General features: G+C 48.5%; 1 protein-coding gene across 2 annotated transcripts in view; it reads right to left on the bottom strand.

The window, feature by feature from the left end:
• LOC111143564 (immunoglobulin superfamily member 3) overlaps positions 1 to 27,877 on the bottom strand; it is a 93,332-nt gene that overhangs the window by 32,358 nt on the left and 33,097 nt on the right. For both annotated transcript variants that reach the window (XM_022497388.1, XM_022497387.1), the window contains exons 2-4: positions 8,152 to 8,529; positions 5,610 to 6,020; positions 250 to 639 (exon numbers count right to left, since the gene is read on the bottom strand). In XM_022497388.1, the coding sequence (XP_022353096.1) occupies positions 250 to 639; positions 5,610 to 6,020; positions 8,152 to 8,529 (1,179 nt within the window). The remainder of the gene's footprint in view (positions 1 to 249; positions 640 to 5,609; positions 6,021 to 8,151; positions 8,530 to 27,877) is intronic.

Raw genomic sequence — 27,877 nt, forward strand, 5'->3', positions numbered from 1 at the left:
GGGGGGGGGGGGGGGGGGGGGGGGGGGGGGGGGGGGGGGGTGTGTGCTAAGTGTGGGCAGGCAAGCTGGAGAAGGGAGAGAGAAAGATTAGCGGGTTTCTCTGCCAGCGCTGACTGAACCCTTGGGTTCCACGAACCCCCACCGCCAAATAGCTCATATGTCCCCCAACTTCTTTTCAATGATGCCAGCTACAGACCAGACGGGGGTGGGGAGGGGGGAGGAGAGGTGGCAGCACATCTCTCTACTTACTGATGGGGAGGACTATGATGGGGATGTTCTTGGGCCGCTTGCTCTCCTTGTCAATGAACTCCCCGGTGACCGTCTTCTCTCTCTCTGTCACACGACAGTTGTATTTCCCACTGTCTTCCTGGCGGAGGTGGTAGATCTTGAGCACAAAGACACCGTCGCTCTCCTTGGCCACTTTGAGCTGGCCCCTGGCTTCCCGATGGGCGAATTCACTGTTGAGGACTGGCACAGCATTAGGCCCCATGCTGGCGATGAGCGAGCTGTTGAAGGCCCAGGACACAGCGAAGTAACGGTCAGGAACGTTCTGTGCCTCTAGGATGCATCTGAACTCCGCCGGCTCACCCACCGTGTACAGTCGCTTCTCGGTCTCCAGCCGAACGGTGAATTCTTTGTCTAAGGAAACCAACAACAAAACGGATGCATTCTGGGTGAACACAGGGACCCCCAGCTACCCCAACGATATCCGCAAATTCCCACCACCGGGGCCTTCTGGGGGCGTGCTAACCACAGGGAAGGCACGTCCTTGCTAGTCTTGGGAGAAAAATCCAACCCACGCCCAGGGCTGATCTGAGGACCCGAGAAACTCCCGAATATCTCAGAGAGAACTCAAAGGTAGCTAGACCCAGACAGTCTAAGGGGCTCATCATCCCAGTTGAGACAGAGGGGACTCTGTAGCCTATGATGTCCAGGATTAGACCCCAGAGGACAATAAGGAATATCATTCCTGACATCACTTACCCAGGTCTAGCTCTCACCTATACCCCCCGAAACTCCATTTAAGCAACAGGCCTACAAACATTTTCTGCCAGTGTGGCAGGACCCACACCATGGAAATGTGAGAGACGAAGTTACACAGGGGCCTAGGCACTAACCCCAGTGCTAAGAAATATTCGAAAATGTACCGATAACTGAGATATGTTCTTAGTCCCCTGCGCACGCTGGAAATAAGACACAGGTAATTACGACAATCCCGCACACAAAATTCCACAAGCGAAAATGAATGTCTCTCCACCAGTCACCACCTGTCAGATCAAATCTCGAGAAGGAGGGAGAGGGAAGATACCAAGTTCTGCTGAAAGTGAATGACCTCTGAGATGATCAGTGAGGCCAAGCACCCTCCAGAGAGCTGGCTGTCTGACCGGGAAGGAGCGGATGCTCAGAGAGGGAAAGGCTCATGGCCGCAAACAGTGTCCCATAGACGGTGAGACACTCACCGCCCCTCATGGGCACCCATGGCAGAAGTGGGGGCTGAGACGAAGGATGAAAGTTTGCAGAAAACAGAACCACGAGGCCTTGGGTAGGCGGGCTGGAGCTAGGTCCCTCCTTCTTTCAAGTCTAGCTCTGTCCCCCTGAAGATGGGAAATCACAATCCAGGTATGTTTGAATTCCTCATAGACCTGTTGGCTCTGACCTCGACTACCTTCCGTATGCTGGCATTTCCAAGCTTCTACCACTAACTTTGTGACCTTTGCCCCATTTTTGTCCCCCTGTCCTATGCACCCTTCGAGCAGATAAAAAATTCTATTTTCCCTGAGAAATCACAGGGATCACAAGTATGCATCTTTGACATCCTCTTTTCCAGTCCAAACTAGGCTTTTCCTCACCCTGTTCCTGAGGCTCTCAACCACCTCCCCTCCCCTCCCACATGGCCTGGTGTCTTGCTCCAAATATCCATGTTCTTCAGCAAATTAACTCCTTCCTTCAGGATCCAAAATTCCTGACAAAGCAAACCCCAATCAACGACTCCCAGGGGCTCGCCTCCCAGGGGACAGCTGCTGCCTCAGCTTCCTCTTCCTCAAAAACCAGTCCTACGAGGTGGGAACTGAAGTGAGTCACCCCCTGCGCAAAAGGGACACACCAAAAGGGAACTGTGCCTGTGTTATCGGCCAGACAGTGGCTCAGTGGTAAACCCAATTACAGTCACTTGACATCAATGATTAAAAAAAAAAAAAAGAAAAAAAAGGCACGCCTTCCAGATAAATGGCACGGAAGACATGCAAACAGGTGCCTGAGACCTCAGAACTTTCCATTTCCATCTCCTCCTGTGGCTTTCTACTTGTGGCAACCAGAGACTCTTCTACTCTTGCGGGACAACCCCATGGTTTGGTGAAGCTTGATGTTCCCAGGTCGAAGACACAAGACTTACAGCATACCACCGCCTTCCTGTGCAGCTGGTCCTTGGGGATGATGCCCAGTCAATTACACCTCCAGAAATTGATTTCTGCTTTTTCCAATGCCCCTCACTCTTCAACTCCCTGAAGTTTGGCTTCTGGCCCCTCTCCCACACTTCACTGTCTTAGCAAATGTCCTCAGTGATTCCCCTGGCCACCCTGACCCCGACCCATCGCACCAAAGGCTTCTCTCAAGCAGGTTTCAGTCAGACCCACTCTCCTCTCCCTTGGGTTCCATGACGCCTTCCTTCCTGATTCTCCTCTTGCTTGACTGACCCCTTGGTTTCTTTCTCTTTCTCACCGAGACCTGCTCCTCTGACCTCTCACTGCTGCTATTCTCCTGGGCCTTTGCAATTACCACCACACAGCTCCTCCCAGGCCCTCATTCCTCCCAGGCTCAGCATGGACAGTGCTTTTATGTACTGAGCATCTCTGTAAGCTTCTGCTGAAGGATGGAGTCCTGGACTGAAACTGACAAAAACAGAAGAAAAGACAACCAGGGCTGCCACCGACCGGGAAGCAGAGGCTTTGAAGCAGGACTTTGTTCTTAATACCTTTCCTTCCCCTTCCCTCCCCATCCCAATTCAAGGAATCACCCAGAGCCCTGGCCTCAGGGTGCCCAGTACGTGGATTCCTGCTCCGTGTGGTGCTCCCCATTCTTCCATCTCTAGCACCTGCTGCCTGCTTTCCAGACTGCCGCCCACCCACCCTGGTCTCAGAGTTCTCTCCTACCTGGTCTCTCCACGGCAGGACCGACCTGTTTACTCAACCTCCAGCTGGTCTCTGGGGTTCTGTCCTTCTGGAACCCAGAACTCATTGTGTCACTCCTTGCTTTAAAATCTCTATTTCCCCCTACAAGTGTCTGAAGCAGTGGTTTTCAAACAGTCCTTGAGAGGGGGCAGAGGAAAGGGCAGTTTCTTTATGTAAAATCTTCTGTTGCCCAACATAGAAAACATTTGGTTAAGGGCAGTGAGGGAACACTGTGGCCCTCGGGGTGCCTTCCTCCACCACCTTCTGGCAGGCACCTCTAAGGGGGCTCCCAAGACCCCAAGAAGGACAGCTTGCAAACACTGGGGCTATGGAGTCAAGGCCGAGCTCCGCACTCCAGCACGTGGGACCTCAGGCCTCCTCTCGTCACTCATTTCTGGGCCTCAACCTCTACCCATGCCGGGCTCCTGTCTGCTGGCCAAACATGGGACACATTTTTGTGCCCTTAAGCTTGCCCCTCTGGTGGCTCCTCAAGCTTCAGATTCAGCTCCACTTGCCCTCCTTGCTGGTTTTCCTGGATTCACCTTCACTCTCCCATCCAGGGAAAACTTCAGGTTGCCAGGGCACTGCCTAGTCACTGTGTCCCAGAGCACCATCCACATAGCATCACAGACCTCAGGACACCCCACTGAGCCACTGGCCTTCACAGCTGCCCCTTCCCTGAGGGCAGGCCCCAAGAGCTGTCCATCTTCGAATCTCCAGCAGCTTTCGCCGGACCTTCACCGCCGCAGAGACTCACTGAATGTTTACCGAAAGGAACTAAGGGAAGGGCCAGATGGAGCTGCAACCGTGGAACCTGAAAAGCTTGGGGGCACCGAGTAAAGTCATCAACGTTTTTTTGCATCTAGTTTTCTCTTGGCTGGCTTAGTCTGAATACATTTGCTGGGCAAATTCAAAAAGTCCTAATCCCAAATTGGTAAGATTAAAATAAAGAAGATTAACTGATGCCACCTAATTTGAAAGCATTAAGATTCAAAACTTGGTCCAGACTTCTGAAGCTGATCTTAAAGCCAACCAGAAAGGGAAAGGATAAATACGAAATGAAGTGCCTTCCCCAGATGTCTTAGTACTGGAAGATCCAAAAGCTGCTAACAGCTCTGGGCCCGACAGAGCAGATAAAGCACTCTCTTTCCTGGAGCCGATCCTTCTCAGGAAAGCCCATCCGCTGTCCAGAGAATCCCTTCTGCCCTATTACCTGTAGAGCTGTGCCGGACAACACAGACAGCAGAAGAATCACCTGGGATGTGTACTGGAAATCCAGCTTCCCAGCCCCCCCAGCCCCACCCCAGCAACCTGCTTCAGGAATCTGTACCATTGGGTAGATTGGAAGCACTGCTCTACACGGACACAAGAAAAAGTGGCAGAAGGCCAAGACCACTGACTGTGTGTAGCAAACAGGACAGTGAGGTCAAGGTCAGGTCCTGAAGATGAGACCCCAAATGTACCACAGCTCATCTCCCATAAACCACACCTCCAACCGCAGCTCCTCCTGGAGGTGAGGAACAACACAGGAACGTCCTGGGGCTGCTTACTGCACCTTGATGATGGCTCGATGACCAAAGTCAGGGCACTGAAGGTCTCGTGGAAGGCCTGCTGCTGCCCAGCCAAGGCAGCCCGCGACAGACATTAGCTCTGATCTGGAGCATGGCTGGACTCGGGGGCACGGGGCAGTCGGAGAGTGTGGGGAGTCAGAGAGGACCTCTGCTCATGGTGTCATCATCTTCTCACCCCAGCTATAAACATGTCAACTCAGCCTCCTCAGGGAGCCCCCTTACCAGGTCTTTCACCAGTGAAAGCCCTTATGGGAGAATCTGACACTCGCCAGGCGGGCCTCGATGCCCTGCCCTGGGACTTCTCCCGGGGCCCCACCATAAAGCCACTGCCCTCGGCATCTGCCCCACCACTGACTTACTCTGCAGAACTTCTGCAGAAGTACTACGTGATAAAGCATTCTGGAAATTATAAAACACCACCAAGGACATAGTATTAATATAGGAAATCATAATTTAAGCCAAAATTTCCCTAGATCATAATTTCAGACCTCTGATGGAAGGCTCAGAATCTCAAATGTCTTCTACAAATAAAATAGGACTGGTCACCAAAACAGGTAATGTCATCAAAGCGGGGGGGCAGCCCCTGGGAACCCAGTTCATTAGATACAAAACAGTTTATGTGAAATCTCCCAATTTTTAAAAATGAACCTGTAATTCACGAAAAATATCAAATACCCCGTGGGTCCAAGAAACCCTGTCTGTAAGCCGGATTTGGGCTGGCTGGCTCCTCTCCAAAAGTCACTAGAAGGTCAGATTTTAGGCAGGCCCTTCTATGTTCCTAGTACTTTCAGAGGTCCTCAGAGAAGGAGTCTGCACCTTCTCCCAGCATCAGACAACCCTCCCCACCAGCAAGAACAAGAGAGAGACTGACCTGTGGGCTGGACGTTGACCACAGTACCCTCGGACCGCTTTCGGGTCATGGCGTACCACGAGCCATCCGGGTCCTGGATCCACTCGGCAGCCTCACAGTAGAACTCGCCCTGGTCGGAGGGCTGCAGGTGGAAGACGGTGAGGCGGAACGTGGAGCTCCCCAGCTTGTCCAGCCGCACCTCCCCCAGGCTCTGCCTCTGGGCGTACTCGCTGCTGGAGTACAGCACGAAATCTCGGCTCAGGGCAATGACCTCTGCGGGCTTCTCGCCCCCTCGCTGCCGGAGCCAGGCCACTGACAGGTGGCTGTGCTGGAACGTCTCCGTGGTCACCTCACACGTCAGCTCCAAGGGGTCCTGCTCCACTTTGTGCAGAGTCTGGGGCACGGCCGTGGTCTGCAGGGTGTCAGGAATCACTGCAACACAGAAATGTCCCGGGCGCACGGTCCCAAAGCTGCAGAACCTCACCCCTGCCGGGGGGCCAACCACTGACCCCACAAGGCCTTCAGCAGTCACCGGGAGGCCTCGGTCAACCCCGGACGGCACAGAAACAGGAGTTTCCTGCGTGGATTTGGACTGCAATTTTTTGGCACTTAACGCTTACCTGTTTGGTATTTTAATAACACTTGGCTAACATAGGCAGGATGTACTTCATTTCTCATAGTAAATGAACTCCCTAAAAATACTGTGTCAACAAGAATTCTCTTTTAGGCCAAATGAGATTTTGTTGTTCCTTCTGGTACTGCTTCAAGATACTTTCGCTTGGCTTCTGACCGATCCTCAAAAGGAAATAGTTCCTAGAAGTTGCGTTTTCACATGTCAGTGCACCTCGCTGACTTCCTCCCCTCTCACTGCCTCACCCCCACGTTCCCCCCCACTAACTTCAGCAATGCAATGCTCTAGCAAGGCTACGTTGTAAGAAAAAAAAGTCTTTGGCAGAAGAAAGCAACAACCACCTTGATCATCAGGTAGGTGGAATTTTCCTGTAATTCATGTGTCAGAGGGGTCCGTGCTGGAAGGAAGCCTCAGAACACGGCCCCATGGCCCCTTGGTCAGAACTGCACTCTGGGGGCACGTGGGTGGCTCAGTGGGTTAAGCCTCTGCCTTCAGCTCAGGTCATGATCTCAGGGTCCTGGGATCAAGCCCCACATCGAGCTACCTACCTCTCTGCTTACTTGTGATCTCGCTCTCTGTCAAATAAATAAATAAAATTTAAAAAATTAAAAAAAAAAAAAACTATACTCTGGAGACTCAACACCCCCATTCTTGGCCTGGGGCCACCCCAGTGGCAACCAGTGTGTGTTTTCTTACTGAGCTCATCTCAGGCCTGGGTCTCACAGGCCTCTCGATAGGATGCAGACCGACAGAAAGGAAAAGCAAGTTTGGTGTGGGGTGGGGAGGGGAGAACTCAGTGTGGACAGCACTGGGGTGTAATGTTCACCCATGTGGAGGGTCAGCAATAATAAAGCTATTTTGTTTTTCTGCTCAAGACATAATTTCCAAGCAGAACGGTGATAATAAAAACTGGAGATTAAGACTTGGGCGGAAAAAGAAAAAAAAGTCTTTGGCCTTGATATCGTTGACCCTTCCAAATCAGCAAGCCTGGTGGCCCACAGCCGTCCACACTGAAATCTGTCCCCTCCCACCAGCAACCTCCAACATTCAGGGGGTACTAGGGCCAAGGGAGACAGCTGGTGCACAATCCCTTGCTTGTGCAGCCTGAGGACCTAGGGAGTGGCTCCGGGTGTGAACAAGGACCTGCAGGTGCACTCGCCTCCTGATTCAGCAACGCCCTGCAGGTTTCAGAGCCCCTCTGTCACCCCGCGGTTTCGCTTCTCTGCTAGCTGATGTCCTATACTCCACCTCCACCACTTCTTCAGGCAGATCATCAACCACAAATGTCCTTGCCTTCGACTTTCCTATCTCCCTTCACCAGCTACAGGGTCAGTTAACCTTCTCCGAATTCTTAACACCCGCACTCCATCTTTTGTTTTAGCCCCAGCCTTCTATTTATAAGGGATTTACAAGGGAACCCAGAACCTTTGTTCACTCATGCTACTGGTTAACCACTAAGACATCTGGGGACCTTTGGGTTTTTGTTGTTGTTGTTGTTTAGTCAAGTAAAGTTGCACTACGAAAGCAGGGACTCAGTAATCTAGACTCAGTATTTATTTCCTCCCCTCCCCCACACCCCATATGGTGAATCCTAATCCTTCCTTCCCCCATCCCCAGTGGTGTTTGGAGGTGAGGACTCTGGGAGGTGATGGGGTCATGGAGGGGGAGCCCTTGGAAAGGGACCTCAGTGAGCTCTCTCATTCCCTTTCTGCCATGGGAGAACACAACGAGAAATCAAAGGTTGGCAACCCAGAAGAGGGCCCTCACCAGAAACAACCGTGCCTGCCACCTTGACCTTGTACTTCTAGCCTCCAGAGCTGTGAGAAATCAACGCTTGTCGTGTCAGCCACCCGGGCTGTGGCATTTGGGTATAGCACCCTGAGCAGACTCACTGGGGCGGGATGCCAGCCACGGGAAACAACATCTCCTTACCCATGAGGTTCATCTTGGCACTGTAACTCCCGAAGTACTGATTGTCTGTGCTGGGCGTGTGGCACTCATACTCCCCGGCGTCCCGGGCCTGCAGGTCGGTGATGTGCAGCAAGGCTGAGTTCCCCTGGACCCTCTCCACGTAGATCTTCCCCCCGCGGACTCGCTGGGTGTAGATAGCGTAAGGGAAGGAGGAGTCCACGGTGCTGACGATTTGGACCTCCCGTTCCGGGGCGGATGGCAGGTAAATGGACCACTGGAAATTCTGCTCCGAAGGCCCCTGGTAGCCACTCACGTTGCACCAGATGGTGATGTGGGAGCCCTCTGTGCGGTACAGGGGTCCTTCCTGGACGGCGACATGTCGCTGTGCCAGCACGACACCTGTGGGGGACACACAGACAGGCTCGCTTACTTCCCAGACCAAAACGCAGAGTAGGCCGCGATCTTCAAAAGCGTTTGTGATTTGTATGACATGATCATATAAATAGCTTCCTGGCCCTCTCTGAGGTGCTCTGTGATTTATAAATATTAATTAAAACACTGCGCTAAAGCTCTGTCCCGAATTTGCATATATGGAGATCTGACCAAGCAAGCCGCAGTTGGTTACTGATTAAATGGCTGAACCCTTGGGAATTTCATTTAGTCCCTCTGTTTGTCATTTGTGTAGCGGTTTTATATCTACTTATTAATGCCGTTTACAAAGTTTTTAATGAAATGAGCAGGAAACGTTGACTCCTCAACACCCATTCCCATGAAAACAAATAAAAGCAACCGTCCTGCAGGCTGGGCCTGTAGGTTGAAGGGAGTCCTGCGGCCCTTGCTTTGGTGCTGCGCCCTTTGTTTTTAGATGTAGCTCTTCCCAGCACAGGTGGAGGAGCCGCTCCTCACCTCCTGGAGCTCCTGTGGGCGACTGCGGCTTGAAGCTGAATGCACATGAACGTGGAAGGACAGCCCCGATGCCAGCACACTGGCCATGGGGTAGGGGCGCCGCCAGTCTGGCTGGCTATGCTGCTCTGAGGTCGCCCCTGCCTGCCTTCTCCTCGTTCTTCTCAACTACACTCTCCCCCATAGACTCGGGAGCATGGAAAATGGTGAGTCATTTCTCATTCCATGCCAGCCTAAGGCTGCCACTGCCTGAGCCCCAGGGCAGGGAGGAGAAGGCACCCCCCACATCTCCTCACCACCGCCCCCCACCCCCGCCACCCCCAGGCCAATGGCCTTCTTTCCCTGCAGCAGCTGGGTAGAGCAGTGAGGCACAGGGGGCAGGTGAGTTCCAGCCCCTGTTCTGCCAGTAACTAGGACTAGCTGTGTCATCTTGGACAGGCTGCTTTTCCTTTCTGGACCTTGATCTCTTCATCTATAAAAAGATTTCTAAGAAGGCTTGGGAGTGGACCAGCACATATATTAGGGCTGGCTTTGTCCCTTACTGGCTGTGACCTTGGCTTAATTACTTAAAACCTCGGGGCCTCAGTTTTCTCATCTGTAAGACCAGGACAATAACATGGGCCTCACGGAGTTATCAGACTCAGTAAGATAACACCCATAGGGGTGCCTGGGTGGCTCAGTGGGTTAAAGCCTCTGCCTTCCGCTGGGGTCATGATCCCAGGATCCTGGGGTCGAGAGCCCCGAGTCTGGCTCTCTGCTCAGCAGGGAGCCTGCTTCCCTTCCTCTCTCTCTGCCTGCCTCTCTGCCTTCTTGTGATCTCTCTCTGTCAAATAAGTAAGTCAAATCTTTAAAACAAACAAACAAACAAACAAAAGCACCTGTCAAGCCCCCAACACAGGGTCTAGCCCACAGTTACTCTTCTGTGCAGGGCTGCTAGCTAAAAACCCCTCCTAAAAACCCCTCCTGGCTGGAACATTCTTCAGTGCTGGATCCATAGATTTGGCCAGACATCCCCAAGGACAATCCAAGGGCCTCCTGACAACGACAGCATCTCTCGCCCACCCACCTCCACCCACAGCAGCAGCCCACTTCCACGGTCCATAACAGCTTCCCCTCTCCCTCTCTGAAAAGGAATCCCAGCTGCCCAGATGTGAACCGATCTGACGGGGATCCAACTGGTGAGCAGCCCGGACAGCTCGAGGACAAGGGGACACAACTCGAGGCCAGTCCAGGGCTGCACTTGGGAGGGGGCAAGGTGGGCACCTCCGAGCAAGCTGGCCTCAGCTACAAGATGACAGACTTTACCACAGACCCTTGAAGGAAAGACGGGGGGCTTCCGACCTGTAATTCACGGAGATGCTTTACTCCCAATCCAAGTCTTACCCGGAACCCCATCTTGGCTTCCTGCGCAGAAACTGGGAACTGAACAAATGAAGGGGAGGGAACCAAATCAACGGATCAAAGTGGTCTGTGAATGTCACTGATCCATCCTGGTTGACAGCCCTCATTACTACACTGAGAGCCATGGAGGAGACAGCTCATTAGTTATTTTTGGTCTGTGAAAATTGTGGTGTATAACATTTTGACTATGTGTACTCTGTCTATGACAACTTAAAATAACTGTATGGTGACATTCTGAATCAAATGTTTGCACTCCTCCAGAAACACAGAACTCTGAAAACAATCTAACTGCATTCAGAACATTCAGGTCTCTTTGTATCTCAGGGCTTGGGGACACAAAAGCCACAGCCGCTTGCCAGGAAGGCCACTAGAGGCAGGTGAGAGGGAGCCAGCTTCTCCTTCACGCTGCAGCCACACTAGAATCACCTGGGGACCTTTCCAACACAGCAGGGCCTGGACCCCAGCTGGTATAACTGGTCTGGGGTGCAGCCCGGCCAGTAGCAATTCTAAAAATCCAAAAGCATGGCAAGGTCGACAACTGCTGCTTCCACGGGTCTCTATGTGCTGGCACCCAGGTGTCCAGATTTGGGAGGCCATCTCCTCCCTTCTGCAAAGACTCTCCGTGAATCTGGGTCAAGAGAGCGTCACTCTTCTCTAGCGAATGGGCGCGGCGGAGGCCCGTCGGACGATGCCGGCTCTCCTCACGCGAGGCAACCTGGAGCTTAGCCAGCCCATGTTCTCCTCACAGGCCTTACCACAGCGTTCGGCCATCAGATCACACATGTCACCCCCTGGAAAGTAAACAGCGTGAAGCGGCCTTGATGAGCTGAGGCATCCGGGTCAAACTAACTTGTCCAAGCCCGAAGCAGGCTGTAAGCAGCCTTGTTGAACAAATAAATAAACAAACACCGGGCTGGACTTGAACCACACACATTCGGCCGCACTTGTTCATTCAAGATCTCCTTCATTTCCTTCCTGCCCCACAAAGGGCCTCTGGTCCCTGAAAATAACACCGTTCTTAAAGAGTGGACCCTAACACAGAAGTAGAAATTACATTTTCCTTCTCAGTTTAATTCCCTTTCTGCACCCCACTCTCCACTTTTCCTATTCCTGGCACTGCCCCCTCATTTTCTGAGACAGCGCCATGTCTTCAAAGAGACCCAGGTCCCTACCTGGCCAAGGCCTGCGCTGGCCTCGAGGCCCCTTCCGTCTTCCCTCTCAGCCTACAACAGGAGACTCCTCCTGGGCAGGGATTACTTTTTTTTAGTGTTATTGCTTTTTTTCACTTTAGACATTCTTATATGTTTTGAATTACTTTGCAACAAGCAAATACCACTTCTGTAATTTAAAAAGAAAAGAACAAATATACACAGGGTCATATACAGCCATCTAAAAAGGACTGGATGCAAAAGGCAGAAAAAGAGTGGAAGACAAAAATAAGAGCAAGGAGCAAGGGCTACAGATACGAAACAATAGTATGTGTGGTAGATACAAATGCAACTATATCAGAAATCACTCTGAACGTCAATCAATGTTCTAAACGTGCCAATTAAAAGACAGAGATTGTGAGAGTGGATCAAAACACACGAGCCAAAAATTAACAAGTCAGGAAATGACAGATGCTGACAAGGATGCGGAGAAAAGGGAACTCTCCTACACTGTTGGTGGGAATGCAAGCTGGTGCAACCACTCTGGAAAATAGCATGGAGGTTCCTCAAAAAGTTGAAAATAGAGCTACCCTATGACCAGCAATCACACTACTGGATATTTACCCTAAAGATACAAATGTAGTCATCTGAAGGGGCACGGGCACCCAAATGTTTATAGCAGCAATGTCCACAATAGCCAAACTATGGAAAGAACCTAGATGTCCATCAACAGATGAATGGATAAAGAAGATGTGGTATATATATATACAATGGAATACTATGCAGCCATCAAAAGAAATGAAATCTTGCCATTTGCAACGATGTGGAAGGAACAAGAGGGTATTATGCTTAGCGAAACAAATCAACAGGAGAAAGACAACTATCATATGATCTCCCTGATATGAGGAAGTGGAGATGCAATGTTGGGAGTTTGGGGGGTAGGAAAAGAATAAATGAAATAAGATGGGATCGGGAGGGAGACAAACCATAAGAGACTCTTAATGTCACAAAACAAACTGAGAGGGGCCGGGGGGAGGGTGGTAGGGAGAGGGTGGTGGGGGTTATGGACTTTGGGGAGGGTATGTGCTATGGTGAGTGCTGTGAAGTGTGTAAACCTGGCGATTCACAGACCTGTACCCCTGGGGCTAATAATACGGTTTATGTTTATAAAAAAACTTAAAAATTAAAAAAAAAAAAGAAATCATAGAGCAACACAGTGTTTGGCGCAGTCATGAGAAAGCACTCCATCAATTTTCACAATTTTAAGCATAATGTTAATGTTTAATATCAAATGAGATAATAATGTGGAAGTACTCTGTAAAGTGGTACAGGGCTATACCCATTGTTGAGTTTCCTCTACATAAATGCCTCACATTTCTTTGATGCCATTAGTGATAATAGTCCAGTGTCATGTTATTGTAACTGAAGGGTAATTCTCTGTATATTTTGTCTGTTGAAGGCGTGGATAGAAATTAATAAAGCTCCCTTCACGCTACAAAAAAACAAAAACAAAAACAAAACAAAAAAAACACACGAGCCAATATATAATATCTTATATATCTTGTAGATATTATATACCTATAAGAAGTCCACTCTAAATATAAAGGCACATATAGATTATGGGTAAATGGATGGAGAAAAATACCCCATGTAACCACCAATCAAAAGAAGCAGAGAGGCACCTAGGTAGCTCAGTGGGTTAAGCCTTTGCCTTCGGCTCAGGTCATGATCCCAGGGTCCTGGGATCGAGCCCCACGTCAGGCTCTCTGCTCATCAGGGAGCCTGCTTCTCCCTCTCTCTCTGCCTGCCTCTCTGCCTCCTCGTGATCTCTGCCTGTCAAATAAATAAATAAAATCTTAAAAAAAAAAAAGCAGGAGTAGTTCTATTAATCTCAGAGCAGATTTCAAGGTAGAGAAAGTAAAAACTGATGATGAAGGACATTACATAATTCTCTACAAAGACATAACAATTCTTAACGTGTACGCACATGACAACAGAGCATCACACTGGATGAGGCAAAAACTGATAGAACTATAAGGAGAAATGGATGAATACACTAGCAGAGCTGGCGACTTCAGTACCCCTCTCTCAGAAATGGACTGTTCCACCAAGCAGACAATCAGTAAGGATATAGCTAAACTCAATAAACCATCAATCAACTGAACATAACACATGTCTATTGACCACTTCGTCCAACAGCAGCAGAGTCCTCATTCTCCTCAAGCTTGCACGGAACAGTCTCCAAAACAGACCACATTCTGGGCCGTAACACACACCTTAGCAAACTCTGCATTAGCAAATGCAGAAGACTAGAAATCGCAGTGTCTGCTCGCAGACCGCAGTGGAATTGTGTAACAGAAAAATAACTGGAAAATCCCCAAACATGTGGATATTAAACAACACACTTCTAAAGAACACCTGGATCACAGAAGAAATCTCAAGAGATATTTAAAAATATTTTGAATTCAATGAAAATGAAAGCCAACTTACCAAAATGTGTCATATGCAGGCAAAACAGAGCTTAGAGGGAAATTTATATCGTTGGACGCATGTATTAGAAAAGAAGAATGACCTCAAATCAGTAATCTAGGTTTCTACCTTAGGGAGATAGAAAAGGAAAAGCAAATTAAGTCCAAAGTAAGCAGGAGATAGAAATCAATGGAATTGAAAATAGGAAATCAAAAGAGAAAATCAACAAAGTCAAAAGCTCTTCTTTGATCAGATCAGTAAAATCTATAAGCCCCTGGCCAGGATAACTAAGAAAAAAGAGAAAGGACACAAATTATCTAATAATAAAAAATGAAAGAGAAGACATCACCACAGGGCCCATGAAAATTAAAAGGATAATTAAGGAATCCTATGAACAAGTCTGTGCCTACAAATTTGATAACCTACATGACAAGGATCAATTCCTTGAAAGACAGAATCTGTGAAAACCCACACGAGAAACAGATAATTTCAATAGACCTATAGTCCTATCAAACAAATTGATTCAGTAATTAATAACCTTCCAAAACAGAAAGCACCAGGTCCAGATGAGTAAATTCTATTGAACATTTAAGGAAAAAAGTATGCCCACTCTCTACAATCTCTTTCAGAAAAACAGAAGCAGGCGGAACACTTCTTAACTCTTTATAAGGCCAGCACTACCCTAACACTCAAACTAGACAAAGACATTATAAGAAAAATACAGACCGATATCTCTCATGAGCATAGATGCAAAAATCTTCAACAAAGTATTAGCAAATCAAACCCAACAATTTACAGAAAGAATTATACACCAAGACCACGTAGGTTTTATCCCAGGTATGCAGGACTTGTTCAATATTTAAAAATCAATTAATGTAATCTACCACATCAATAGGCTAAAAAAGAAAAATCACATGATCATATCAAGAGAAGCAGGAAAAGCATCTGACAAAATCCAACAATATTCACCATAGAAAGTCTCAGTAAAGTAGGAACACAGGGGAATTTTTCCAAATTAATAAAGAATACCTAAAAAAAAACCCCATAGCTAACAGCAAACTTAATGGTGAGAACCTCAAAGCTTTCCCACTAAGATTAGGTACAACGCAAGGATATTCCTTTTTACTACTACTCGTTTTCAATATCATACTTGAAAGTCCTTGCTGATGAGATAAGGCAAGAAAAGAAAATAAAAAGTATACAGGGGGGCGCCTGAAAGCCTCTGCCTTCGGCTCAGGTCATGACCAGGGTCCTGGGGTTGAGCCCGGTATCGGGCTCTCTGCTCAACGGAAAGCCTCCTTCCCCCCCTCTCTCTGCCTGCCTCTCTGCCTACTTGTAATCTCTGTCAAATAAATAAATAAAATCTTAAAAAAAAAGTATACAGATTTGGAAGGAAGACATTAAACTGTCTTTATTCACAGATGACATGATTGTCTATACAAAAAACCTAAAGGGATTGACTAAACAAACAAACAAACAAACCCTGGAACAAAAGGAAAGTGAAGTTTTGAAAACACAATACCATTTACATTAGTACTCCCCAAAATGAAATAGTAGAAATGTAACAAAATATACAGAAGATATATATGAGGAAAGGTACAAAACTCCGATGAACAAAATCAAAGAACTAAATAAATGGAGAAAAAGTCATGTTCTTGGATAAAAGGACTCACTATCATCAAAATAACAGTTCTCACCTGCTTTATAGATTGAATGAAATTCCAATCAAAATCACAGTAAGTTATCTGTGTATATCAACAAACTGATTCTAAAGTTTATCAGAGAGGCAAAAGACCCAGAATAGCCAACACTATATCGAAAGAGGAGAACAAAGTTGAAGGGCTAAAGCTATGCAACTTTAAGACTTACTATAGAGTAATGAAAACAGCAAGGTATTGGAGAAAGAAAGGGCAAATAGATCAATGGAACGAAATGGAGCCCCATAAATACTTAACTGATCTCTGACAAATGGGCAAAGGCAATCCAATGGAGCAGAGATAGTCTCTTCAACAAATAATGCTCACATAACTGTATAAACACATGCAAACAAATAAGCAAAAAACCCAAATCTAGACACAGACCTTTTTCCCTTCACAAAAACTAACTCAGAATGGATCACAGACCTAAACGTAACATGTGAAAGTATAAAACTCCTAGAAAATGACCTAAGAGGAAGCCTAGGTGAGATTGGGGACAGTGATGACCTTTCAGATACAAACATTAATGGCATGATCCATGAAAGAAATAATGGGTAAGTTAAGTGCTCTTAAAATTAAACTCCTCCTGTACCCCTGGGGCTAATAATACATTATATGTTTATAAAAAATTTTAAAAATTAATAAAAAAAATTAAACTCCTGCTCTGTGAAAAACAAAATCAAGAGAATTAGAAGACAAGTCACTGACTGGGAGAAAATATTTGCAGAAGACACATCTGATAGAGGACTGATAACCAAAATATACAATGAACTTTCGAAACTCAAAAATAAGAAAAAAAATGATTAAAAAATGGGCCAAAGACCTTAAGAAACACCTCACCAAAGAAGATATCAGATGGCACGGAAGCATATGAAAGGCTGCTCCACATCTTGTCACCAGGAAAACAGAAATGAAAACAACAAAAAGATACCACTCCACACTTGTAAGAGCCGCCCAAATCTGGCACACTAACACCACCAAACGCTGGGGAGGACTTAGAGCAAGAACACTCATTCATTGCTAATGGGGATGCAAAACAGAATAGCCACTCTGAAAGACAGTCTGGGGGTTTCTGACAAAACTAAGCACACTCTTACCATATGATCCAGCAACTGTACTCCCTGGTATTATCCAAAGGTGTTAAAAACTTTTGTTGCTACAAAAACCAGTACATATGTGTTGATATCAGCTTTATTCATAATTGCCAAAAGTTGGAAGAACTCAAGATAGTCTTCAGTAGAGATCAACAAATGTGGTACATCCAGACCACAGAAGAGAATTCAGCACTAAAAAGAAATGAGTTTTCAAAATAAATAAATAAATAAATAAAATAAAATAATAAGAAGAAATGAGCTTTCAAGCCATGAAAAGGCCATGAAAAAACTTTACATACAAATAAGTGAAAAAAGCCAATCAAAAAAGGCTACACATTATATGCTTCCAACTATGTGACATTCCACAAGAGGCCAAACTATGAAGACACTAGAAACATCAGTGGTTGCGGGGGGCGGGGAGATGAACAGGCAGAGCACAGAGGATTTTTAGGGCAGTGAAAATACTCTGTACGATACTGTAATGATGAACACGTTTAATTACACATTTATCCAAACCCACAGAGTGTACCACGGAAGAAGGGTGAACACTAGAGTAAACTATGGGCCTCAGGTGACTCTGCTGTGTCAATGCAGGTTCATCCTGGGTAACCAACGTGCAGCTCTGATGAGTGACGTGGGTGATACGTGAGGCTACCTATGAGTGGAGAAAGGGGTGTACAGAAAATTTCTGTATCGGGGCGCCTGGGTGGCTCAGTGGGTTAAGCCTCTGCCTTCGGCTCGGGTCATGATCTCGGGGTCCTGGGATCGAGCCCCGCATTGGGCTCTCTGCTCAGCGGGGAACCTGTTTCCCTCCCTCTCTCTGCCTGCCTCTCTGCCTGCTTGTGATCTCTCTGTCTGTCAAATAAATAAATAAAATCTTAAAAAAAAAAAAGGAAAGAAAATTTCTGTATCTTCCTCTCGAAAAAGTAGAGAGAGAAAATACTGGATAATATGATGGCAAGTGATTTTTATTTTCTTTTTTGTATTTTACTCCTCCCCACCCTTGTTTCTTTGCAAAGAGTATATACTACTTGCATAAGCAGGAAAAAAATTTAACCAAAAACAAAAGTAAGGTATGACTGCTGTATAAAATTTCTTCTGTATTGACTAATATGGTAGAATAAAAAAAAATACGTATTTGGTTTTTGTCCCTGGTTCCTGGCCCAGAGTTCCTAAAACCCTTGGAATTTCCGACTGGTAGCACTGTCTTTTTGTCATTCATAAAGAGCCCCTTTTCCCCCCCAAAGGAGTGATGCTAATGATTTAAAGCAGGCCCTTGACAGTTTTAAGAGAGGAGCTGGCCCAGCTTAGAGGGCTGATACTTTCTTTCCCACCCCACATACTCCAGGGAGGAAACAGGGGCAAGAGATTGAGTTCAACCACCAACGGCCAATGATTCAACGAACTATGCCAGTGTAATAAAACCCATATAAAAACCCTAAATGAAAGGGTTAGGAAACCCCTGGAGTCAATGTGTAGGGAGGGTGACGTGCCTGGAGAGTTTACCCTCCACACCTTGCCCTCTGCCCTGACTGGAAATGCAGAACGCTGGAGTATGACGTCCAAGGCTAGGCCGAAAAAGACACCAGGGTTTCTGCCTTGCTCTCTGGGACCACAGACAACATGTCAGGAGGACATCAAAGCAGCCCTCAGGGCAGGTCTACCTGAGCGCCCCACCCCCACCCCCCTCAAAGACCAGCATGTAACTGGCCCATGCCGGAAGAGGGTCCTCCAGACCAGCCAAGATGACAGCCCCCCACCAGGAGTCACAGTATAAGAGCCACCAGAGGTAAGGGCTCCTGGATTCCTGATGCACAGGAACTGTATGAAATAATATTTACTGTTATCTTTGTGTGTTTTCTCATTTTAAGAATTTTATTGACAACTGCAGTAATTCCTGCTTTCATGGAGCGTACACAGCTTCTCCAATCAAAATTCTTTTTTAAGATTGCACTTTTTTGGGGGGTGGGGGACAACAATTTTAGGTTTATAGTAAAACTGAGAAGAATTTACTATTGATTTCAGCCTGAAGTGTGGGGGTAATTTGTTTTGCACCAATATATGACCGGTATCGACACCTGTGAGTCTTAAGATTTAATGAAAAACTGTGTTTGCTGCCCATGCATACATTTTCTAGAAGAGGGGTCCATCAATTTTAAAAGATTCGGAAAGCAACTCAAGGCCCAGGAAAAGAATTCAGAATATTGCTTTAGACAGTACATGATCATTAGGACAGGCCATGTCCTTTCAGAATTACTTGTGACCGTCTCCAGTCACATAAACACAGGGTATCTATCACTTCACTAGTTTTTCAAGAGCGTGCATGTTCAAGGACGCTCTTTTTCCTTTGTTCCCAGATGAAACTGGCTAGGGGTAGTATGATTCAGGAGTTACAGAGCAGGAGGGGTCACTGTGCCTGTGAAAACTAGCTTCTCGTGCATTTTTTGGAATACGCCTGGGCTCGGGGAACCCACGTCTCTAGGCAAAGGGTCCAACTGCTATGTTCAAGATGCATGACTGAGCATGTCGAAGTGTCAAAGGATCTAGCTCACCACTCCACGTCTGCTCTTCCAGCTGTTGCCTCTCCAGTTATAAAAGTTCCCTCCACACCCAGCTGGTAGAAATTCTACACGCAACCCTGCCACGCTGGCGGATCTCTTTCTCCATACGATGGGAACAATGTAAGGCACTGTATCTCGATCTCGCAGGTAACCCCAGAGATCAGATAGACCGTGAAAGCCACCCAATGAGCATTCCAAGATTTTATTTTCTTCCGCCCCCTAGGAGATCATCTAAAACCGGGGGAAAAAATCTTTGTAAGTACAAGAGCATAAAAAAGAAACATCGACATTTAACTTTTGGCTAAAAATGCAAAACTGCATAGGTAGTAAAATTGTGTTTTAAAAAACCCAAAACTATACCTAGAAAAATGACCCCAGAAAACAATGACCCTGGGCTAAATCTTTGAGTGGTGAGAACGCTGGTGACCCTCCCCTTCTCTTTTCTTTTATTCTCCCATTACTTTAAATTGGCAAGTCTGTGTTGCTTTACAGTGAAGAAAGAGGATGGTAACAACTAGCACTTTAGGGGGCCAGCCACTACCCTCACCGCTCAGCGTCCATCATCTCATTTAATCCTCATACAACGAAGGTTAGTTGATGTCATTAGAGCCACCCTGACTGATTAGGAGATGTCCTTCCGGGTTAAGCCATTTCCTCCAGGACAAAGAATGTGACTAATACTTTCCTAGTCTGTGGTGCATGCCGAACGTGGGGACATCAGCGTTAAGTGAGGATAAGCCACAGACTGACTTTCTTACCAACCTTGTCCTGACAACTGTCGTGAGGAATCTCTAAGTCCTCAAGTTTAAAATGACAAACAGACCCTCTGCGAGGTGGAGAATGGACCCAATAGAAGCTTCCCAGAATGTAGGTTCCTGAGAGAGAGCAGTCAGGGAGGCGACTCTGGTGACAAGGTCTGGGGGTCCCTACTTGTTAGCCTTCAGCCAAGGGAGGACAACAGTAGTATCAGCGAAAAGGATCTCCATGTGATCCCCTTCTGGACCAGGGGACGGACAGACAGACACAGAGGTTGGCCCTTGCAACGACAGCCAGCACCTGCTGGACCCCGATGGGGTACCAGACACTGTCCGAGTGTGCTTTACAGGTATTAACTAACGCATGTCAACGCTCGCAGCAGCCCTGGGAGGAATATGCTCTTAGCGACTTTACTTCACAGATGCAGAACCTGAGGCAAGGGGCGGAGGAAGCCAGACTACCCTGACGCGCACCACCCAAAGCACCTTCACAAAGGGGTCCCGCTAGGTCAATGTCAGCACCCATGAGAGGCAGTCTGACCAAGGTGTGCGTACACACACACACGTGCAGGAAACCACAGAGACAGGACAGCTGTCTCCTCCACTTCCCCAGACCATGGGTATGAATACCTCTAGCTCGGTCCTCGTTTCCATCAAAACTGTCCCCTGAAACAGCCTCTGACTCCCATGAGATGTGTGTGCAGTGCCAGCACCCAGCAGCAGATCTGAAGAATGCAGATGATTCCAGAAGTTTCTCCTTCCTTGATCTTGCACAGCACAGGCAGTGCTGCGAGACCTCGGCTAGGACTACTGAAGCTCTCTGTGCCTCAGCATCCCCATTTGTAAAGTGACTTAACTGTCACCTTGTCATTGAAGGATTAAACGAGTTCTTCCTCCAAGATTCTGAACACGTGGCCCATCCTAAGTGCTCCATGGGCATGAAGTGGCCGAGTGCCAGAGGGCCTGCGGTGGTGACACGAGCTCTAGCTGTGAACCCAGTTTCTCCCACATGCCCTGGCAAGGCGTGTTTTCCAAACACAGCTCCTGTCCCAGGTGCTCTTCCTCAGTGGGACCATGCCATCGGGGGTGGACTTTAATCTCCCTCCCTTTGAACCTGGGCAGGCTGGTGACCCTGTGACCGTCAGGGTCTGGTCATAGCAAGTAACGCAGCATCTGCTCTGCCACCTGGTGTCCTGTGTGGCCACGGAACAATCTCCAGTGTCGCCACGGAACAATCTCCAGTGTCCTGAGGCTGCCATGCTATGAGGAAGCCCAAGGTGCAGGGAGGGCCCCCCCCCATCCCATCCACAGCCCAACAGAGCTCACCACCCACAGTGCGCCATGTACGTGATCGAGCCTTCATAGGACCGCTCAGCTACAAGCAGCCTCCCAGCTGAGACTCCAGGATAGTGGGAACAGACAGAAGCCATCCCCGCCATGCCCGCCCCAATTCCTGACCCACAGGTTCGGTGACACCATAAAATAGTCTGAAGCAACTGAGTTTTGGAGTAACTGGTTACAGGGCCAAGAGGGCTGGAACCTACACTACGCTTTCAACCAACAGTTTCCGAGTACCTGTTATATGAAGGGGAGCCCAGCCCCAAACTGAGGGAGGGATTAATAAGACATAGTTGGATGCAAAGCTGACAATCCCAAAGGAAATGCACACAACCGAACATTACTGTATAACAGAAGGTGACCACGGTGAGGGGCAGAGTGCAAGGTGAAGATTCCCTCAGAAGGAGACTGTAGGCTTCCAAACAGGCTTCACGGAAGCAGGAGCATTTGAATTGGGTCTTGAAGGGTGGTCAGGGAAGTATGTGCCGCATAAAAACACTACCAGGTCGCTGCAGGACCAACGAGAAGCCTGTCAGGGGCTCTGGTCACACGACCGGAGGGTACAGGAGTCCCAGGCGGGAAAGGGCACCAAAAGGCACATGGATACAGTCAAAGGTCTCCTCTGGGATAGGGGAAGCTGAGAAAGAGACTAGCACAGGAAAAGCAAGGACACAGACTGTGTTTTTGTTTCTGAGTCCTCATTCTAGAGGCAGGTGGAGGACAGAGCAGAGGGCAAGACCCAAAGCAGGGAGACCAAATTCACAGTGAGATAAGATGAAGTGAGATAAGATGAAGGCCTGGCCTGGTTTTAAGTTCAAGGACAAAAATATCACTATTCCTTCTCTCCTTTTTTTTTTTTTTTTTTTTTTTTTGGTTTAAATCCCCAGCGGTACCTAAAATAGAGCTCGTCTAAAGATGATGATTAGTTAATGTTACATTATTGATGCCACTTCTAAGGAGGTATGACTACCTGCTACAGAACCAGCAAAGAAGATGGCAAACACAATGATTCACTTCACCCCAAACTGACTTTGATCTCCGTGACATGTGTCCTGCTGAGTCACGATGAGGCTGCCTGGCTGTCTGTCTCTGGTAGGATTCCCAGAGAGCGGGGTCCCTGCTTCCCAGCTGCAGCCTCATTTACTTGGTCCTAAATGCTGTAGCTGCCACCTTAGAACGCTGCTGAACGATGACTTCAAAAATACTTTAAACGTTCTAATATTTACTTCAATTAGAATATTTAAAACAAATGATAGTGAAAATATTATAAGCCTTCAATCTCTTCTGACTACCAGCCATCATCCTGCTTCCCACCTCAACTCCCCAGAGACTAGCACTGCTATGAACCACTCCAGACTTTTCTTAAAAATCCACGCATGTACAGAAATACAGACACAAACAGATATGTGTATATACGTATAGAAACATATATATACACAATCATTGAAAATACACAGTATCATTACAAAAACACTTTGGTTCCATACAGACACATTCCTTGGTTTTGCTCCCCAATGTTTTTGAGATTCGATATAATTCTAGTTCCTTCCTTTTATATAGCTAAATGGTATCCCCTCCTGGGATTACACTGCATTTTATTTGTTCCCCTATAGATGGATATTTACGGGATTTCTCATTGTTTTGCCATAGCCAACATGTTCTCCTCTTTGCACATGCCTCCCACTGGAACAGTACTCCAACGGGTCTTAAAGGATAACTTGCTTTGAGCTTATGCACTCCTTGCTTGCTGACCTAAGTCCCTTGGTCTGGAGCAGAACTAACCTACTTTCCTTGAGATTTGCAGACCACTGGCCTTGAGGAGTGAAGGAACAGACCTTCCCAGAAGATAAGGTCTGACTCTATGAAAACAGCTGCCCCAGAAGCCAGCAAGTCTGCTCAGGGTCATGTCCACCTTGGACTAACTACCAGGGCACCTGCTTCTCCTGCTCATGTGCTCCTCTCCCTTCCCCTTTATACCCTTCCAGCCTCAACTATACGGGGGAGACGGTCTTCGAGACGTTAGTCCTCCACCTTCCCAGACTGCCGGCTTCCCGAAGAAAGCAAGCTTTCCTCTCCCACCATCCCTTGTCTGTCAAGTATTGGTTTTCGAGCAGCATGCATCTGAATCTGAATTCGGCTCCTGCTCTCCGTCCAGAAGCACTAGGTCTTTGTCTTCTCCTCGACCGAATATGTGCAATCCCCTAGCTTCTCTCTCCTTAACCACTGAACCCTCAGGGGAGAACTGAGCATTTCTAAGATGTCCGTGGCCCTTTCACCCATGACGTGCTTGGCACTAGGACCAGCCCCCAAGACCACAGCCCCCTGCTCTTCTTCCTCAGCCACACCCCCTCCTGTCACTCAGCCCTCCCACAGCCTTCCACTCCCCGAAAAGGCAGAGCTAATGCCCCACAGTCCTCCCACCTTCTCATACCCACCTGGGGCCCTTCACTCCCATCCCAAGGTCGGCACAGCCCAGAAGCTTCTGGAAAGGCAGATGGGGGAGCCCTGCAGCCTGCCCTGACCCAACCATGCCCACAGCTAAGGTAACAGACCCAACTACACCAGGACTGAGGGCAGTATATCCAGGGGAAAATGCTTATAATTGAACAGAAGTACCAGTATTCACCTTCTGTTTTCTGGAGGAGGAAAAAAAAAAAAAAATTAAAAGACGGAATCAGATTACTTGCCTGTAAATGCTCTCCCTGTAATTACCCTACATCTACTGACCACTGTTTCCTTCCATCCGGTTTCAAAGATAACAGAAATGGACTGAGTGTCAGGCAGATTGTTTTTAATGAGAGGACAACCTCACGGCACAGTTCTCCGGCCGAGTCTAGTGGCCTAGGAAGCACCAGTTTCACGTGAGTTCCCGTAAAAGGACCCTCACTCAGAACCATTCTGGACCTGGAATGCCTCAGTTTCACCAAGTTCTTACAGTTTGAGAGACACCTGCTGGATATCCAAGGAGTCACTTTACTGGCCATCACCACCATCCTCCATGAGGAGCAAGGTAACGCCTCCTTGGTTCCCCCCATCACCCCTGTCCTCCGGTTCTTCCTCCTAGAAGCTGGCAGGCTTCCTGTCTATGTCTCCCCTGATGTTCTCGTGGCCCCAGGAAGAAGATGCTAAGCCCAGGTCCTTCCTGAAAAATGCCCAAAGGGCTCATGCGGATTGCATGAGGAGGTCAGTTCACTGGGGCAGCAAGGAATGCAGAAGACCTCGAGGGCCATGACCTGGGAGGGAACCAGAGGCCACGGCTTCAGGAAGCTCCTGAGAGGTCTACCGTGGCCCTCAATACAATGTCCCACACCCTCCCTGTTGTCTTCCAATGCCAAGGCCACAGACATATACAGACACACATAAGAAATGGGGGCTGCCCAGCTGCCAAGGGACGTACAGGTTTTGAATGGGTGGTCTTCAGATGGGTCTCTGAGCAGCTTCCTACTCCTGGTGCAGCCCCTCCAACTTCCCTCCAGGGAGCACTCCTTGTACCAACCACTGATGCTCTTCTCCCAATTCCGCCCAAGACCACAGCCTTCTCCCCTGGGCTCTCTTGGCCTCGTGGAGACTGTGCTGTGACTCCCAGCGGGAACCTCTGCACACTGAGGAGCTCTGTTACCATCCAAACATGCCCTGAGCTCAGCGCTTGGGGCTTGTCAGACACTTCAGTATATGTCGCCAATGGGAGAGCCAACAAGCGCATCAGGGTCCAAGGGCCCCCTTCTCTCAAGTTAGGAAAAGCCCAGAACACTTGCCTTCAGTCCCAGAAGTACTCGAGCAGCTTCCTCTGGGAGCCAGGCTGGCTTTGCCGGATGGTCAGGGAAACAGATGGGCTGGCAGCTGGGATGACCATTGTCCTGACTGTGACCATGCTCAAAGGCGTGTGGGCCATCCTCTTGGTCGTTAGCCAGAAAAACACAAGGATCTGAGCTCGGGGGCCCATTCAACTAGCTCAAGTGGGTATATGTGTGCGGTGGGGCAGGTATGACAGGGGACACCATGGAAGTTCAAAACAACCCAAGAGTATGAGTCACAGTCCTTAGAAGTCCCAGAACTGGAAACCCACATGACCTAGACTACTTCCTCAGGACAGTTGCACTCCTCCCTGCAAGGACAGGCTTTCTCTACTTGGCCAAAGTTTCTGGGCTCCAACAGTCCAGCTTGCATAGCCTAACATTACCTGTGCACTCACCTGCAACTCCCCACTACGGCTCTCAGAGACATTCCCCAGACAGCAACCTCAAAGGCTCAGGTGTGGATGTGGGGGGTCGTTTATGACACACACTTCGCCCCACCCAGGCCCAGGCAGACTTGACGGGGTGGTTTTCTATATTCCATTATCTGGAGTACAACCACTGCCCCCTCAGTCCCTGCTTAAAGAGTGAGTGGCCAGGCATCCTGAAATACGTCCAGCACACTAACAAAGAATCAACATCCACACTCAACTAAAAATTAATAGTCAAGTGCATGGACACCGCCCCTGGGGATTTCCCAAGCCCCTGTTACCTCTATCATAATAATTCACAGCCATTCCTCCTCTCAGCTTTGACTTTCATTGTTAGTGGTTCAGTCTCCTCCTCTGAGGGCCGCCCTGGGGATGCCTCATTTTCCAATTTAATTCAAGGAACACGCTTTGAGCAGGACTGTCACCAGGGAGTGAGCAGCGGGTCCCTTGGTTGTTCTTACTGGGGCCAGGAGCACATAAAACACAACTCTGCAGCAGGCCAGAGACAGGAACTGGGGAGTTCGGAGCACAGCCCTGGGAGGTGTGCGGGGCTGTGCTGGGAGAGAGTAGAGGGGCCTTCCAAAGGGTGGCAGAATGAGGAACAGCACACGGCGGGTGGGGATGGGGGTCTGCAGAAGCGGGGAGAGGTCCAGCCAGCAAGGCTCTGTGACGGAAATGACAGCCCTTCTCCAGCAGGTGAAATATTACACAGTCATCAAAAATCACAGAGCAAAATATTATGAACACCTAAAAATGTCGGAAGCATCTTACTAAGTTAGAGAAGGAAAAGGCTCTAGAGGGTTTACAAGTGTTTTTGTCAAGAACCGCTTACCCCACTACCTATGTATGGGGAAGGTGCTGGGCCAACACACAGGAAATTGCTAAAGGACAGGAAGGTAGTAAGTGACTGGTTTTCTTTGTGTGTTGTGTTACCTAAGCATTCTGCACTCTGCATGGATTACTCTTGGATGGAGGGCAAGCGGTCACAATGCATTTCTCAGACTGCCTTCCCCTGCACCCTCCCTCCCCCAGAAAAGGAGTCAGAGAAGGGTGACTGTTTTTGTACAGATGAGTCCAAGGTTGGGTGAGTGGGGGAGGCGGGGAGGGAGAGGGGGCCAAGCGGCCTTTGTGGGTGGGGGATGGGGAAGGGAAGGGCTGAGAAAGACTGGATGGCAGAATCGGCCAGGGCCAGGCTGGCCAGGTGACCTGGCAGGTGTGACAGGTTGCATGGTTAATCAGTTGCCCTCTATTTGAGCTTGGTACTTGCTCAAGGGCCTGGTTGAACAGGTTCGACCTCACCTCCTTTTTTTTTTCCCCAAGCTATTTAGTCACTTTGCTAAAACCCCTTATTTTCCGAGTTATTAAACTTTCAATTCCATGTTGATCCATTCCTAGCCCTTGTACACATCTCTTCTGTTTCTTCCAACTCAATGCCCTCGTGCAGCACAGATGGAGACCATGAGCCCTGGTGACAACCGTCTTTCCAGGGTACGGAGAAGGCCCCTGAGTGACAGGTGGCTGGGGGAGTTCTGAGAAGGCAGAAGTCCAGGCATCACCATGCAGGCTGCCTCTGACTTACCCGAGGCCAAGGATGCACCCCAAGTCCCATGGCTGTCCGCAGTTCCCTACTGAAAGCGAGGGCAGCTGCACCAGTAAGGCCCTAGAGAAGCCTTGAGGAAGAGAGATTTCAGGATTGGGATTCTGAGCATTGGCTCAGTGGTCCCACGAGGGTTCAAAAGCCTCTGCCCCCAGCGGCAAACTCGGCCCAGAAGCTGAAGGCGCTCCCCAGACATCCTCTTCTAATTAGAGGTGAGAGGAAAAGCCCTCTGGATAAGACCAAAGACACGAGGGCGTCACGAGATGCCTCATCCTGAAACCAATACTCGCCCTCAGCTGTCACCTGAAAAGGGCCATAAGGACTGAGAACCTGCGAGATCCCTGGCGTTGGCCAAGCCACCCTATGCAAGCGGTTTCCGCAACCGTCCTCTCATCTGAACTTCACAACCGCCTTGCAAGAGAAGGATGCTGTCCCCGTTGCACAGAGGGCGTGAGCAAACGGAGGCTCAGAGAAATTAAGCACCAAAGGGATACGCGGCCAGTACTGCACACTCCTTTCTCATCCAGTCCACAACTGTGGGTGCTGCCTCTCCCTCACC

This window comes from Enhydra lutris, unplaced genomic scaffold, assembly GCF_002288905.1.
Source record: "Enhydra lutris kenyoni isolate GAN:26980312 unplaced genomic scaffold, ASM228890v2 scaffoldscaffold9, whole genome shotgun sequence".
NCBI classification, from domain to species: domain Eukaryota; kingdom Metazoa; phylum Chordata; class Mammalia; order Carnivora; family Mustelidae; genus Enhydra; species Enhydra lutris.